This window comes from Orycteropus afer, unplaced genomic scaffold (assembly GCF_000298275.1).
Source record: "Orycteropus afer afer isolate SDZICR_OR568_19922 unplaced genomic scaffold, OryAfe1.0 scaffold00312, whole genome shotgun sequence".
NCBI lineage: Eukaryota > Metazoa > Chordata > Mammalia > Tubulidentata > Orycteropodidae > Orycteropus > Orycteropus afer.
In genome coordinates, this window is record NW_006921899.1 from 621,651 (window position 1) to 638,306 (window position 16,656).

General features: G+C 46.4%; 1 protein-coding gene across 1 annotated transcript in view; it reads left to right on the plus strand.

Annotated features, from left to right (window-relative positions):
* The window catches only part of PRKCB (protein kinase C beta), a 580,609-nt gene that overhangs the window by 455,910 nt on the left and 108,043 nt on the right, over nucleotides 1–16,656 (plus strand). The window contains exon 10 of the mRNA XM_007951796.2: nucleotides 5,774–5,947. Within this exon, the coding sequence (XP_007949987.1) occupies nucleotides 5,774–5,947 (174 nt within the window). The remainder of the gene's footprint in view (nucleotides 1–5,773; nucleotides 5,948–16,656) is intronic.

Here is a 16,656-nt window from a genome sequence, read left to right on the forward strand (position 1 = left end):
GTTCCAACTCATAGTGACCTCCTTTGGGTTTCTGAGATGGTAAATCTTTATGGAAGTAAATTGCCCTGTCTTCCTTCCATGGAATAGCTGGTGGGTTTGAACCACCAGCCTTCTGGTTAGCAGCCAGATGCCTTAGGCACTGAGCCACGAGAGCTCCTTACAGTACAATACAATGAAATAGTATGGAATAGTACAAGAGAACGCTGTCCAGTCCTGCACTATCCACACAGTTGTTGCTACGTTTGAGACCATTGTTGTAGCGACTGTGTCAATCCATCTTGTTGAGCATCTTCTTCCTTTTCACTGACCTTCTGCTTCACAAGCATGATGGCCTTCTCCAGGGACTAGTCCCTGATGACGTGTCCAGAGTACGTGAGATGATGTCTCACCATCCTCACTTCTAAGGAACATTCTGGCTGAACTCATTCCAAGACAGATTTGAGGTTTTCACTGGCCAATTTCTTTTGGAAGGAGATCACCTTTTTCCTAGTCTGTCTCAGTCTGGAAGCTCTGCTGAAACCTATGGTCTTAGTTTCTAGTGCTGCTGTAATAGAAGTGCACGACTTTAACAAACCCAAATTTATTCTCCCACTGTTTGCGAGGCTAGATGTCCGAATCCAGGGCATCGGCTCTGGGTGAGATCTAGGTTCTCTCTCTGTCAGTCTCTTCAGTGCCTCTGCTACACCCGGGGGATCTTCATGTGACTTGGCTCTGTCTTCCCCCATCTCTGCTTCTAGCTTGTTTGCTTGTTTAATCTCCTTTGTATTTCTGGTGGCAAAGTGGGTAAGACAATTGGCTGCTAACCAGAAAGACAGTGGTCCAAGCCCACCAGCCAATCTGTGGAAGGAAGATGGTGCAATCTACTTCCATAAAGATTTACAGCCTCAGAAACCCAACGGGGGTCACTGTGAGTCGGAATCGACTCAATGGCAGAGAGTTTGGGGTTTGTCTGGTTTTTTTTTTTTTGGTGTATCTCAAAAGAGATGAACTCAAAACACATTCTATACTAATCCTGCCTAGTTAACAACAAAGACAACCCATTCCCAAATGGGATTTTAACCACAGGCATAGAAGTTAGGATTTACAGCACCTCATTTTGGAGGACACAGGAGCTCTGGTAGCGTAGTGCCCAAGGCACTTGACTGCTAACCAGAAGATTGATGGATCAAACCCACCAGCCGCTCCTCGGAAGGAAGGTTGGGCAATCTACTTCCGTAGTGATACTACCTCAGAAACCCAAGGAGGGGTCACGATGAGTCAGGTCCAACTTGATGGCACACAAAACAACAACAGTTTTGGGAGACACGAGCCAACCTGTAATACTTGCCCACCTTGGGTGACCCTGCTGGTCACCCCAGGGCATAGCTTCCAGCATCAGAGCAACATGCAAGCCGCCACAGTGTGACAAACTGACAGATCGGTGGTGGCTTTAAATATTATAGCCTAGAAAACTCTCTGAGGCAGTTCTACTCTGTCACCCTGGATTGCTCAAAAATCCATAGCACCTAACAACAACAATATGTCCTTAACATCTAACATTTAGTAATATCGAGGAAAGAAATGCAAGGCCTGGCTCCGAGCCTTTAACAGGCAACAGTATTGAGCTAGCATTTCCTAATGCTGCTTTGCTTTCATTTATTTTTGTGCTTATCTTCCATTTATGGCTAGAGATACTGGTTTGCCATTTATAATGGTGTAAGAGAGTTTCCTTTCCAAATAAATTCAGTTAAGTCAAAACGTGACTAGACTTTTAAAATACTAAGCAAATAACAATTTAGGTGGTAGGAAACAAATGTTTGAAAAGACATGTGAATCATGAAAGTTTGGGGAAACCTGAAATAAAGTGAGTGACATATATGCCTAGCAGATATGGAACCCAGAGGAAGGAGTGACTGATTAGGGTCTAAGTAGGTTCAGTGAGGTGTACAGGAAGAAGGTGACATCTGAGCTGGATGTCAGGTCTTATGGGCAGTGAAGAGTGTGGAAGAACATTATGGCTGTGGGAATAGACCGTCCAAAGGCAAAAAGAGAGAACCAGCTTTCTCTGGAATCTGAGGGCAGGCAAGCTCCATCTCCATCTAACTTTCTTCATCTTAAGACAGTGGCTTCCTTGAGTCCTTGTTTCTGCTTTGGTGAGGACTGGACCAAAAGCCCAAACCTACTGCCGTCAAGTTGATTCCGACTCCTAGCAGCCCTCATTGGGTTTCTAAGGCTGTAAATCTTTACAGAAGTAGATTGCCCCATCTTCCTTCTGCAGAGTGGCTGTTGGATTTGAACCGCTGACTTTCTGGTTAGGAGCCAAATGCCTTAGCCACTAGTCCACCAGAGTTTCTTTCTGGTGAGTGCTGGGGAAGGGAGGAATGGTCCTTGGGTACCAGTGAGAGAGCAGAGAGATGAGCTGAAGACACACATTCTAACTTTGGAACCCTACCCATCATGTAGGCACAGGGGCTGTGGTGAAAATTAAGGACCTCGTTCAGCTGAGCAATTACTATTATTTTTATTTGGTGACTGGGGAAGAGAGAGGTTGAGGCAAATCCTGTTCCTATGGAAATATGTGGCTGGAACTTTCTTTCTAAAATGCTCAAAATCCCGGGGTCTGCATCACCATGGGCTGTGATGAGAGAGAAGATGGTGACAGTAGGAGCCGGAGCCTCTGTGGGAGCCAGGGAGCTCAGCGTGGAAACTCCATGTCGTGAGTCCAGACACACCACTTCCCATCAGGCCAGGAGCTGAGCGGAGCCTTCCCAGTTGCCCTGCTGCCTCTGCGGGCTCTGTGTACCTGTCGTCTGGCCCCAGGGCTTTGCTGTATTCACTGGTCCTCCAGCTGAGTCAGGGGCAGGACTTTATTTCTTCAGTCTCCTAAGCTCCTTCAGAGGTGCTTCGGAAGCTCTGGTCAAGTGGGCTGTCTGAAGGCAGGGACTTTGATCAGGACCACAGTAGATAGACCCTGATGTTGTTGTTATGTGCCGTCGAGTCGAACCCGACTCATAGCGACCCCTTCTTGGGTTTCCAAGGCAGTATCACTATGGAAGTAGATTGCCCCATCTTCCTTCCGGGGAGTGGCTGGTGGATTTGAACCGCCAGCCTTCTGGTTAGCAGTCAAGTGCCTTAGCCACTATGCTACCAGAGCTCCCAAGGGAATGGGAGAAAAACATAGGACAGAACTCAGATTGTTAAAAAGTCCTGACTTACTAGACCAGTTGAGATTAGAGGATTCCCTGAAACTGTCACCCTGAGATACTGCATAAACCTTGAACTGAAATTATCCCCTGAAGTTACCTTTTAGTGAAGTAACACATTGGCACACAAAATAGAGGGTGCTACCCGTGGGTACAGTGCTCCACTAAAAAACAATCTGTATGAGACCAAAGGTCAGCAATGACTCTGAAGCAGAAATGAGAAGGGGCTGGGAAACTAGAGCACTGGGAACAGAACAACCAGAATGCAACTGAAGAGAACACTGACGCGTTGTGAAAAATGTAACATCACTGAACAATTTGCATAGAAATTTTCAAATTGAACCCTAACTTACTGTGCAAAATTTCACCAAAACCACAACATAATAGTATTTTAAAAAAATGAAGTAAAATAAAGACAGGGACTTTGGAGGCAGGTAGATCACACTTCATGTCCTGAATTTGTGATGAGACAGCTTACTGCTCTCCCTGAGCCTCTGATTCCTGCCGAGAGGGCTTTGTAACAGGACCTCCTTCCTGGTCTTATGTAAAGTAACAAACCAACCAGATGTCGTTGAGTCGACTCATGCCAACCCCATGTGTGTCAGAGAAAAACTGTACTCCGTCGGGTTTTTAATGGCTGAGTTTTGGGAAGGAGAAAGACTTTTCAGTTGGAAATCTTTGAGTTGGCAGCCGAGCTTGTGAACTGTTTGCAGCACTCAGTGACACCCACGAGGAGCAAAGGAAGATGGATGAGTGCAGACCACTAACGTATAGAGGTGCTTGAGCTCTTGGCTGAAAGACAGTGCATGCAGTAATACTCCAGGCCAATTGTGTCTTCATCTGGGAAGCCTTCCCGAAAGGCCCGGGTTGGGTTAGTCCTTCCTGTAACGTGGTCCTGTCCTGTGCATCCTCAGAGGCTTCTTGGAACAGTACCTGCTGCTCATTGTCCCCTCTGGCAGAGCCACAACCAGGGACATAATGATGTGTCCTGAACCACACTGGTGACCTTGCCTGATTGTGACCATAGCTACAGAGAAGGAAGCACCAGGCAACAGGTTGTTGTTGTTGTTGTTATGTGCCGTCGAGTCGGCCCCGACTCATAGCGACCCCTCCTTGGGTTTCCGAGGCAGTATTACTACGGAAGTAGATTGCCCAACCTTCCTTCCAAGGAGTGGCTGGTGGGTTTGAACCTCCAGCCTTCTGGTTAGCAGTCACATGCCTTAGGCACTGTGCTACCAGCGCTCCTCAGGCAACAGGAGAGGGGGCTAAAATACCCCACCCCATAATCAATCATCTGAAGTCCTGCTTCTTCTCTGGAGTACAGGATCAGCGAACAGGCCTGCTTGTTTATTGCTGTAGCCCTAGGGCTTACCTGTACCCATTGCCGTGGAGTCAATTCCAACTCATAGTGACCCTATGGGACAGAGTAGAACTGCCCCATAGTGTTTCTAAGAATATAATCTTTATGGAAGCAGACAGCCGTGTCTTTCTCCTGCAGAGTGGCTATTGAGTTTGAATCGCCAACCTTTGGGTTGGCAGCTGAGCATTTTAACCATTGTGCCACCAGGGCTCCTTCCCTAGTGCTTTTAGCAGTCTCTTAATATTAGTTCAAGATTCAAATGAATAATTAACAAGTGCCCAGAATTCCATTTTATCGGGCATTCCTTCATTCCCTCTTTCAACAAATATTTATTGAGCATCTACTATGTGCCAGGTACTACTCTAGGCTCTTGAGTTACACCCGTGAACAAAACAGGCAAAAGCACTTGTCTGCACGGGGCTTGTTTTTGTCAGTGGCTGTCGAGCTGGCTCCAACTCATTGCAACTCCATGTCCAACAGACCGAAATCACTGCCAGGTCCTACACCATCCTCACGACTGCTGCTCTGCCTGGTCCACTGCTGCCTTCCAACCGAGGGTACGCATCTGCCAGCACTCGACCAGACAGTATCCTCTGGCGACCCGTAGGGTTTTGGTCGGCAAATTTTCCGAAGAGATCTCCAGGTCTTCCTTCTTAGTCTTAGTCTGGGAGCTCCTCCGAAGCCTGTCCTCCCTGGGTGACCCTGCTGGTATTTGAAATACTGGGGGCATAGCTTCCAGCGTCATAGTAGCATGTGAACCGTCACAGTATGACACACTGACAGATGGGTGGTGGTCATGGGGCTTACCCTCTACTTACATTGGTTAGGAATGAATCCGTATCCCACAGGGATCAGTGCTTTGATTGTTAGAATTGCAAAACCTCATACTTTGCTTTAGAGTAGACCACGGGACCTGGACAAAGCTTGGGGTGGATTTGAATAACTATCAGCAGCTCGTCACTGTCCCTCCCCAACAAAAAAACAAAATTCCTTAGTGTTGCGTCACTTCCTACTCACGATCACCGTGTGTGAGAGAGTGGGACTGCTCTGGAGAGTTTTCTTGACTATAATTGTTGTGAACATAGGTTGCCAGACCTCACTTCTGCAGTGCTGCTGGCTGGGTTCATACTGCCAACCTCGGGGTTAGTGGTTGGGCATGAATTGTTTGCACCACGCTTGCCTGTCGCTCAGACCCCACCTACTGCCCTGACCTGCTTGCTGTCTCTCCCAGGTCATGCTCTCAGAGCGAAAAGGCACAGACGAGCTGTACGCTGTGAAGATCCTAAAGAAAGACGTGGTGATCCAGGACGACGACGTGGAGTGCACGATGGTGGAGAAGCGGGTTCTGGCCCTGCCCGGGAAGCCCCCATTCCTGACCCAGCTCCACTCCTGCTTCCAGACCATGGTAAGGTGTCTGCTGTCCCCGGCGGTCCATCTACGGGGCTTCCCCGGGCTCTGGCAGAACTCCCTCAGCAGCACCCATCCCAAAGAGCCGTCTGGACCCACCCCATTCTAGAGACAGAGAGACGTTGGAACTGGGCAAGTCTGCAGAGCGTTTCTGAGGTGCCAGTGAGGTGCTCCCCCAGGGCAGATACTTTCTCAGCTCAGGTGAAGGAACTCCTGATCAGTTTTATAACGAACAGAGCAGGGCTTTTCTCTGACACCAAGGGATGACTTGGAGACAGGAACTCAGGGCTTTTGGTCTCACAATATGAGATGTGGCGGCAGAATGGACTGAGTGGGAAGATTGTACCTTCCGGTAGTCACAGTCAGCCCTCCAGACCCTTCAAATAAACTCAGTAGTAAGTACATCACTGCAGGTTGCCTGAGGCCGTGGGGTGGGACTCCTTGGAGGTGCACTGTCTGTGAACACAGCTCTCAGGGGACTGACTTCTAGGGTAGGGGAGGGGCTCAAAATTTCTCTGGGTCTCAGTTTCTTCATCTGTAAAATGGATGAGCTTATAGTTGCTGCTTTCCAGGTTGTTGTGGGGAGGAAAAGCACCTTATCCACGCCCAGTAATCTTGTGCTGTTCAGTTGACTCTGATCAAAGTGACTTCATGTGCAATAGATGTTATTCACTTTATCACCGTTTAACCTTGGCCTTGGTCCAAGGCCTGAGTACAGAGCTGAGTAAGCTTGGTTCTGTCTTTAAGAAGTTTATAGCCTTAACGTAGAGGAAACAGATGTGTGGGTAGTTACGGAACAATGGACTAGGGGGTGTGGTAGCTGAGCCCGGAGAGATGAACAGGCAAACAGTTCCAGGAGTGCACCCAATGATGACGGTAGTGCCTGCACTGGGGAGGAAAAGAGGCCTTTGTTCTGGGACTAGGTCCTCCACATCTCAGATTGTATCCTACCATTGCCACAGGCTATTGGGGGGATTAGCAGGGGAGAGCATTTTAGACAGACACGTGCTATTCCCTGTTGGCCTACCAGCCTTTGGTTGGAGTTTCTGGCCAATAGCAAAAGCAAACTCATTGCTGTTGAGTCGATTCCGATGCATAGCGACCCCTCCTTGGGTTTCCGAGGCAGTATCTCTATGGAAGTAGATTGCCCAGTGTTCCTTTCAAGGAGTGGCTGGTGGGCTTGAACCGCCAGACTTCTGGTTAGCAGTCAAGTGCCTTCACTATGCTACCAGCGCTCCCCTCTGGGCAATAGGGAGTTACAATGCCTCTCCCTCCTCTCCACTGCTGGCAGGACCAAGACCTGGAATAGTGTTTTCCAAGGAATGGAGCACACATGCTGTGCACAATGGCCTTGGGCAACCTGAGAGGTAATTTAGATGGTGTATGGATTTTAGAACACATTCTATTTCCCATTCCCTTTAAGTTCTGATTGACTTCTGTTGTCAGTTGCCCTTAACATCTTTCTAACACTTGCAAAGATGGGAGTACTAGGCTTTAAGTTCTCAGCTATTGGCAAACAGTCATTTCTAGGTCATTGTTTTGCTTTTATTTTATATATTTTTACAGATTTCTTCCATGTATGATAGCACTTATGGGCTCACCAATGATTGTGAAGGTGCTACAACACTGGACAATGTTTCATTCTGTTGTACCTAAGGGTGGCATGAGTCAGAGCCTACTCTACAACAAACAACAACAACATAAAGTCTCATATAATTTTAACTGAGATATTAAAAAACATATGTGGAAACTACACCACATAGATGTTTTAGTGCTGAGATTTTTAGTGGTGTAGTGGTAAGGCATTTGGCTGCTAACCAAAACATCCGTGGTTCAAATCCATCAACTGCTCTACAGAAGAAAGATGAGGCAGTCTGGTTCTGTAAAGATCTACAGCCTTGGGACCCAAGTAAGGGGCTGCTATAAGTTGGAATCGATTCGATGGCAGTGAGTTTGGTTTGGTTGTTTGATTATTTCAAGGTTGAGCTCCTCACATCACCACCACTGAGGTCAAGGACATGAACTCTGAGAGCTGCACTAGAAACCTGTCCATGTGCTCCATCTTGAGCTCAAGTGCTTCCTTCCATCTTGCAAAGGGCACCTTCCCTTGTTGATGTGTCTTCATAGTTTTATCACTTAAGTTTTCCTGTCCCTAGATATGATCATTTACCCACTTAAGCATGTCCATTTAAAATAAAATTTGATACATCTTTTCAGTCTTTTAATTGGCTGATTCCCCTTTTGACCCCTTCTTACCCCTTTCTTTGACGGCCCATCCGTTGAAGACCCTGGGCTGTTGGACATGCAGGGCCTCACGGTCTGGCTTTTGTTGTCTGCACGTCATGGACCAACTCAACGTGTTCTTCTGCCTTCTGTTTCCACCGAGTTGGCAGCTGGGTCTGGAGGCTCAGTCAGATTCAGGTTCTCCCTTTGGCAAGACCATATGTGATGTTGTGTTCCTTCATCCAAGGGCATTGGCAAGACCATATGTGATGGTGTGTTCTTTCATCCAAGGGCACATCAGTCCAGTTGCCTCCCTTTTTGATGTTGGCAGCAACAGCCACTCAGTGCTTTGATCCATTAGTTCATTAGAGATTGCAAGATGGTATATTCCAATTCTGTCATTTCTTTTTCATTGGGATCCTTTTATAGAGAGATGCTTTCTCTCATCTGCTGCTTGGTTACCTGGTGGTACAATTCATGTAGGAAAGGCAGGATATAGGCTTGATTCTTCCCCTTTATTTGACAGTTTTCAAGATAATGAATCAGTTCCCTGTTATGCTCTGAAGGTGCCTAAAGTTTCCTTCTGAAATAATTTGGGTTTTTTTCCTAGTAAAAGAAGAGAGTCAGGGTAAAGAATAATATTAAGTAAACAGGAATTCACTTCGTATGGGAATTTGGCAAAGACCAAGAAAGGGGTAAACCTTGGTTATCAAATCTCTAATATAAATTTGGAGAATTAAGGCCTAAAGGTATCTCCAAACCAAACCAAACTCACTGCCGTGGAGTCGAATCTGACTCATAGCGACCCCTCGTTGGGTTTCCCAGGCAGTATCACTATGGAAGTAGATTGCCCAGCCTTCCTTCTGAGGAGTCACTGGTGGGTTTGAACCATCAGCCTTCTGGTTAGCAGTCAAATGCCTTAGGCACTATGCCATCAGAGCTCCCTGAAAGTATGTAGGAGCTATATTGTTTGAAAGAAATATGTAACTTTAAATATTAGTACCTCCCTTGGCTTGGGGAGATGCACTCCCTGCATTGCATTGTGTTGGGCACCAAGTGCAGGCTGGCAGAGAGAACAGATACACCTGCAGTGTCATTTCCACTCCGCGGCATGTGCTAGTTGGGTGAAATGCTCCAATTTAAATTATTTTCCTTTCATTTACTTTTTTTTGGGGGGCGGGGGCCTAAGCACAAGGAGCTCTCGTGCCATAATGGATAAGGCATTTGGCTGCTAACCTGAAGGACGGTGGTTCAAACCCACCAGTTGCTGTGTAGGAGGAAGATGAGGCAGTCTACTTGCATAAAGATGTGTACCCAGTGTCAATGGGTTTGGTTTTAAGCACATGTATTTTAATTTTGCATAATTTAAATTTACTTTAAAAGACTTATAATGATGCCTACTGTATATGAGGCAGTGTCCCAAGGGTGAACTTACTTTAAGCCAAGCTACATGACAACCCCTGGGGACGGGTCCCATTTTGATTCCCATTTCACAGATGAAGGGACTAAGAAACAGAGACTGCCTGACATCACACAGCTAGTACATTTCAGGCCAGGGATTAAACCCAGGCAGCCTGGCTCCAGGGGGCTTTGCACTTAACCACTACATAATGATGCTTTGCATGCGGACCTCCCTGACTTCCACTCCCCCTAATGCTCTGGAGGTGGCACCTCATCTCCAGGCTCCCCCAGGGAAGCTTGGTGGTATCTCCAGGGAAAACTGCAGGAAGAGCGAGTGTCAAAGCCTGAGGCGGGAGCCATGCTTGAGTGTTTGAACAACGGCCTCTACACCAGGGCAGCCAGAGAGAATTGTCATTTTGTACTTTGTGAGGGCTAGCAAAGGAGTTGTGGTGGCATAGTGCCTAAGGCATTTGACTGCTAACCAGAAGGTTGGCAGTTCAAATCTACCAGCCACTCCATGGAAGGAAGACTGAGCAATCTACTTCCCTAGAGATTTACTGCCTCAGAAACCCAAAGGGGGTGGCTGTGAGTCAGAATTGACTCAATGGCGGTGAGTTTGGTTTTTTGTTTTTTGTTTTTTTTTTGGCTTAGCCCAGCCCTGCTCCTCTCTCACCAGATAACACTCAGTAATCCAGTACCTCCAAGCAAGCATGTTCCTCCATGCCTCAGGCTTCCCGTGCCTGGATTAGAACCTCTGCTGGCACATCTACCACTGAGTGGGCTTCCGGGACCTTTGCTTCATTCTGATCCCACCAAAATCCTGGGACAGAGGGATTCTCTCTCATCCCACTCTGCAGGTGAAAGAAGTAAGAATTGGGGTATATGGTAGCTGCCCTAGACATAGCGTCAGTCATAGGTGCACTGAGCTCAAGCCCAGACTTCTGCTGCTACGTGATGCTAAGTCCCCACCCCGGTGGCTTTAACAATCACAGTGATACAAACCACAGACAGCAGCCACTGACGTTAGTGAGCACTTCAGTGTGTGTCAGGCACCGTGCTGAGCACTGCACACGCATCACCTCATTTCATCTTCCCAACACCTTTCCTGGGTGGGTCCTATTCCTATCCTCACTTCACCCATGAAGATGCTGATGCTCAGAGAAGTTAAGTAACTCATGGAGTGTCACCCTGTTGGTAAGTGGTGGAGCTGGGAGCTGTTCTTCAGGACTCAGGAACCTCACACTCTGAAGCCTTTGTTATCCTGCCTCTGCCTCAATCCAGCAGAGTTTATAAAATTAATAGTTTATAAAATGTTTTCACTTACTTAACTGCATCTCATCTTCATAGGAACACACTTAAAAACTGTAAGTATTTCTGTCTACATTTATGCACAAAGGAAAGTGACCTTCAAAGATGAAATGGCTCAGGTGACACAATCCATCAGTGGAAGCCCAGGCCTCGAGCCCAGATTTCCTCATGCTTTTTCCACCATGGCAGTCTCCCTGCTTATCCGAGAAGGCTATTACTGCAAGGATGAGGAAGGATTTGATCAGAGGGCATGATTTTTCTTTTTAAATTTAAGGGACACCAAACAATCATGTGGCAGATTATTGTGATCGTGGAAAAGGTGACTGTCCCCTTCCAGGAAAGGCCCAGGAAAGTGGGCATCTGAGTCATTCTCAGCTTCCAGCATTGTATGTCCTTCTACCCCCATAGAAGGAGGCAGCCAGGGCTGGAATTGACAGCAGCCCTTTGTTCCGGCTACCTGGTGCTGCTCTGACAGGAATATACCACAAATGGGATGGCCTTATCAAACAGGAGTTTATTCTTACAATTTGGAGGCTTTAAGTCCAAGTTCAAAGTGCCAGGCTTTAAGGGCTGGGTGAAAGCCCCTCGGCCTTGGGCTTCAGCTCTGCCTCCAGCTCCTGGCCCATTGAAGCTAGAGGCATTTCTTCACTTAGACAGCTGCTGGCTGCTGAGACTGCCAAGCCCAAGGTTGACAAGTGAAAAGGCACAGTCCCGATGTTACCAAACCACACGGCAGGCCATTAATTCAAATCTGTTGTAAGTCCCAAGGTTACCAGAGCATGGCAGGCTGCTGAACAATGACACAGCTACATGCAGGGTCCAAGTGTGCCATAAGCTAGAGACCATTCCCAAAGCTGCTGCTTATATACGGGAAGCAGACCACATACCCAAAGCAGCTACTCAGCTGCTTGTGGTAGATCCCACCATGAAGTTGATTGCCAGTCTCATTATGGGGAATAACTACCACCAGCTGCCCAGCCATTCAACCAGGCCCAGCCAAGTTGACACACAAACCCTTAAAAAAAAAAAAAAAAAAAGCCTTGACACAAAAACCGCCACACCCTTAAAATCAGATCGTTGCTGCCAATACACAGAGGGTTGTTACCTGACACTGAGGGGCCCCTGATTTATGGCAACTCCCGTTCACAATGGAAGGAAACACTTCCCGATGCTGCACCATCCACATGATTGGGTGCAAATTGGACTGTTGTGATCCGTTGAGTTTTCATTGTCTGATGATGAGTGGATCACCAGGCCTTCTTTCCTAGTCTGTCCTAGTCTACAAGGTCTGCACAAACCTGTTCAGCATGATAGCAACATGCAAGCCTCCACTGACAGGTGGTGGTGGCAGCGCATAAAGTGGATTGGCCAGGACTCGAACCCGGGCTTCCCATGTGCAAGGCAAGAATTCTACCACTGACCAACCGATGTCTCACATGCAGAGGATACTCACACGCACTGGTTCTTTCAACAAATATAGTTGACATAAATGTGTCAGGTCCTAGCAACATCACTATGAGGGATACATCCATGAACAGTAGTGATGAAATTTCCCTGTTCTCTTGTAACCTACCTGCTACTGAGAGAGAGCAATAAACAATAGCAACAAAAAATAAATGAAGGGGATAGAGGTGGATGGATGTGGCAGAGAGAAGCTTTTCTTGAAAGGGTGATGAAGGAAGCATGACATTTGAGCGGAGGTCAGCATGAGCAATGGAGGGAGGGAAAAGGAGGGTTGTGCATATCTCAAGGCAAAACGCTCCAGACTGCAGGAAGAGAGCATGTCAAAGCCTGAGGCGGGAGCCAGGCTCGTGTTTGAACAACAGCATCAAGGCCTTTGTAGCCAGAGAGAATTGTCATTTTGCATTTTGTGACCCAGAATTCCCTCATGAATCAGCTACCTTAAAAAAAAAAAAAAACATGCTGCAAATTTGAGTTGTTTTTTGTTTTTTGTTTTTTGCTAGAGACGTAGAATATTTAAAATGAAATACCCAAAATAGAATTTTAAAAAGTCCTCATGGTAGTAAAAATAGATAAAAGCCAAAAAGATACCAACCTAAAGAAGCAAATTTTATTTTACAAAACTTGCTTAGAAAAACAGACTTGCATCAGAGGTATCCGTGGAGAATTGAGTTCAAGATATTTTAGAAATATGCATGGCACAACGTTAATAGGAAATATAGAATATTAAATTCCGTTTAAGGTATTGTAAAATGTGTTAAAATCAGATGTGTGCATGGAAAGTAATTGGAAGGAGCCGCAGATAAATCAAAATATTGACAAGATTTAGGGAGAGGTCTTTTTGAATTTCTATTATTTCAATAGTGTCTATAATAGCTTAAAATTTTTATGTACAAGAAGATGGTAAAAATTAATACCTAAATAGATGCAAAAGCCCTGTCCCCAAAATAAAACCCATTGCCATGGAGTCGATTCCGACCCATTGTGACCCTAGAGGACACAGTGGAACTGCCCCATCGAGTTTCTAAGGCTATAATCTTTACAGAAGCAGACTGCTACATCTTTGTTCCACAGAGTAGCTGGTGGATTCTAACTGCCAACCTTTTGATTATTAGCCTTAATCACTGCACAATCAGGGCTCCTATGCAAAAGCTCTCAGAGGGGTTGAGTTCTTAGAATTGGTTTTAGGTGAGAGAGGTTTAGGCATTGACTTACAAGCCCAGAGGGGAGTAGGGGTCCTCAGGTAAGTCTGTGTCAGTGTGATTACTGGCTGTATGACCTTCAGGAAATCACTTAGCTCTGCATGCTGGCTCTTTCATCTTTAGAGTGGGCATAGTAAGTGAAGATTAAGAGAGATGATGTATATTAAGTACATGATAAATACACAATAAGAGGGAGCTGGCTGCATGATTAGAGCAGGTGGGGGGGCACCTTGCTGCATAGACACAATAGAATTAGGTTTCCTCCAGTCCTTTTGCAATTTTTCCCAGGGGGCAATTGCCAGCCCGGCACAGTCATGCAATTTCCCAACTGCCAGTGGGCACAGGCAGTTAAGTCTCTTTAGCAAAACATCTATTTTAACTGTTTTCTTTTCAATTGAACATATGCACCTCTTTTTTTTTTTTTTTTTTTTTTTTTTAACAGAATTAGATTTTATGAGTCATTAAAGGACAGAAGTTACTTCCTCCCCAAACTTGCTGTCATGGCCAAGCAAGAACTCCGTTGCAAGGCATGCTGGGAGCAGGGTCAACAAGGAGTACAAGAGGGGACAGAGAAGGGGTTGACACCCCGTAGGAGCGTGGTCACTGATAATGTACCCATTGAGCCCCAGAGTGTCTCAGGGGCCCTGATAACTGGATCAGGTGTGGCATGGCAACAGTAGCTAAGTGATGTGGTTTGGTGTGAGGATCTAGGATGTAGCTGCCGGAGGCTCTGGCAGTTAGTTGTCTCGGTCTGGGATGACTGGATTGCAAGAATAGAACACCCCTCCCCCAAACTAACTCATGCAAAAAGAAAAAAAAAAAAAAGACTTTATTGACAGAAGCAACCCAAAGGCAGAAATACAGCTGGGCCTCCTGAGGAACTCGAATCTGTAACTTTACAGCTGCCTAGAATAAATATCTCGCTTTCTTTCTGCTTGCCTTGTTTCTCCCTGCTTGTGGTAAAGATGGCTTCCTAGTCCCTTGCAGTTTCCCTACCACTAAATTTTCTGAGTTCTAATTCATTCTCAGAAGAAGGAGAATCTGATTGGTTCAGCTTGAGTCACGTGTTTATTCCTGGCCCAATCAGCTGGAAATTGGCTACTACTAACCTCATCGGGAGGCTCTAAGAAGGGTAATAGCTACAGGGAGGAAATAATGTGGGAAGTGTCAGGTGGGTGGCACTATCTTGATTCCAAGGAGACGAACAGGTTGATGCAGGATGTAGGCGGCTGGTAGCGCTATTAAGATGGCATTCAGTTTCTCCAGGGAGAGGGAGCTGGTGAGCTTGGCAGGTGTCAGGGCCTTAAGCAGCGAAAGCCACCCGAAGATCTTGCGTGCAGGAAAGGAACGGAGGCATATAGAGGTGCAGCGAGTAGGAAGAGACCCAGCCAGGTCCTCTGCCTTCTGGGTGGTGGTCTTTGCATATTAATTCCATAAACAAAGGTCCATGAAATTCCGAGGAAGAAGAGAGTTGGTCCGAGTCCTTGAGAAATGTGCTTGCTGTGTGGAAAGGCAGGGCTGAGAAGCTGAGAAAATGTTAGAAGATCAAATGCTTGATTCTGGTGGTGATTCTGAGGCTCTATACACAGAGGAAAGAAAGTTATCTGATGTATGTCTTTGAATGGGGCTCTCTGTGTTTGCACAGACGTTGGTCAAGTTGACATCCTTGCAGGAGTCAAATGAAAGAGAAGCTTTTATTATCCCCTTTGTGAAGGCAGAGGAAGTTTAAGTAATTGACACAAGTTCACAGAGCAACTAAGCAGTATAAATGGGACTTGAACCCAGGACCACCAGTTGCCATTGGGTCGATGCCAATTCATGGAGACACCGTGTGTGTACAACTTTGCGGCACGGATTTTTGTTTGTTTTATTTTTTATTGTGATCTGGGTGAAAATTTGCAAAGCAAATTGGTTTTCCATTCAACAGTTAATGCACATTTTGTTCCATAGTATTGATTGCAGTCCCCACCACGTAACAGCACTCTTCCCACTTCCTCCCTGTGGTTACTATTTCCCGTTGTCCTTCTTTCCTATCTGCTCCTGCCATCTGAGCTTTTCCCTGGGCAAATGCTACCCTTTTGATCTGTATGGTCGATTGTTCTAAGGAGTGTGTACCTCTTTGGTGTTCTTGTTCACCTCATAGGCCTGTCTGTTGTGTGCCCCAAAGTTGAGCCGCGGGAGTGAGTTCAGTTCCAGGCCTGAAGGGGAACTAAAGGCCATAGTGTTGGGGGTTCCACCAGTCTGCATCAGACCAGTAAGCCTGGTCTTTATTATTTTGAGATTTGTTCCACGTTTTTCTCCCATTCTATCCAGGATCCCCTATTGTGAGCCCTTTCAGAGTGGTTGGCAGTGGTAGCCGGACACCATCTAGTTCTTCTGATCTTGGTAGTGAAGGCTGAGGTTCATGTGGTCCACAAGCCCCATGGACTAATTGTTTCCATGCATCTTTGTTGTTCTTCACTCTTCTTTGCTCCGGGTAAGGAGAGACCAATAGTTGTACCTTAGATGGCCACTCGTAAGCTTTTAAGACCCCAGTTGCTATTTACCAAAGTAGGGTATAAAAAATGTCTTTGCGAACTATTAGGCCAGTTGACCTTGATGGTCCTCTCAAGTATGGTCCTGAACCTGCAGGCGCAGAAACCCACTCCCTCAAGGTGTTTGGTTACAACTAAAGTTTTCATAACTTTGCCCCCTGTTAGCGGTACTGTATATATGGACTTTTTTTTTTTTTTTTTTTTTCATTGTGATTTTGGTGAAAATTTACAGAGCAAATTCACTTTCCATATGGCAGTTCACATACACTTTGTCTTATGACATTGACCACCATTTACCACAATGCAACAGCTCCCCTCCTACTTCCTGCTGATAGTTACCTCTTCCCTGTGTCCGTCCCTCCATGCACTTCTGCCCCCTGAGCTGTCTCCCTGTGCATAAGCAGCCCTTCTTTTTCCCATGATTGTTCTCTCCAAGGTTCAACTCCTATGCCTGTCTTTTGGTTGGCTGGAAGCCACAAGTGTGGGTTCAATTCCAGACCTGAAGGGCAAGTAGGGGCCATAGTCTTGGTGGTTCCACCAGGATCTATCAGACCAGCAAGCCTGGTCCTCCCCCCCAC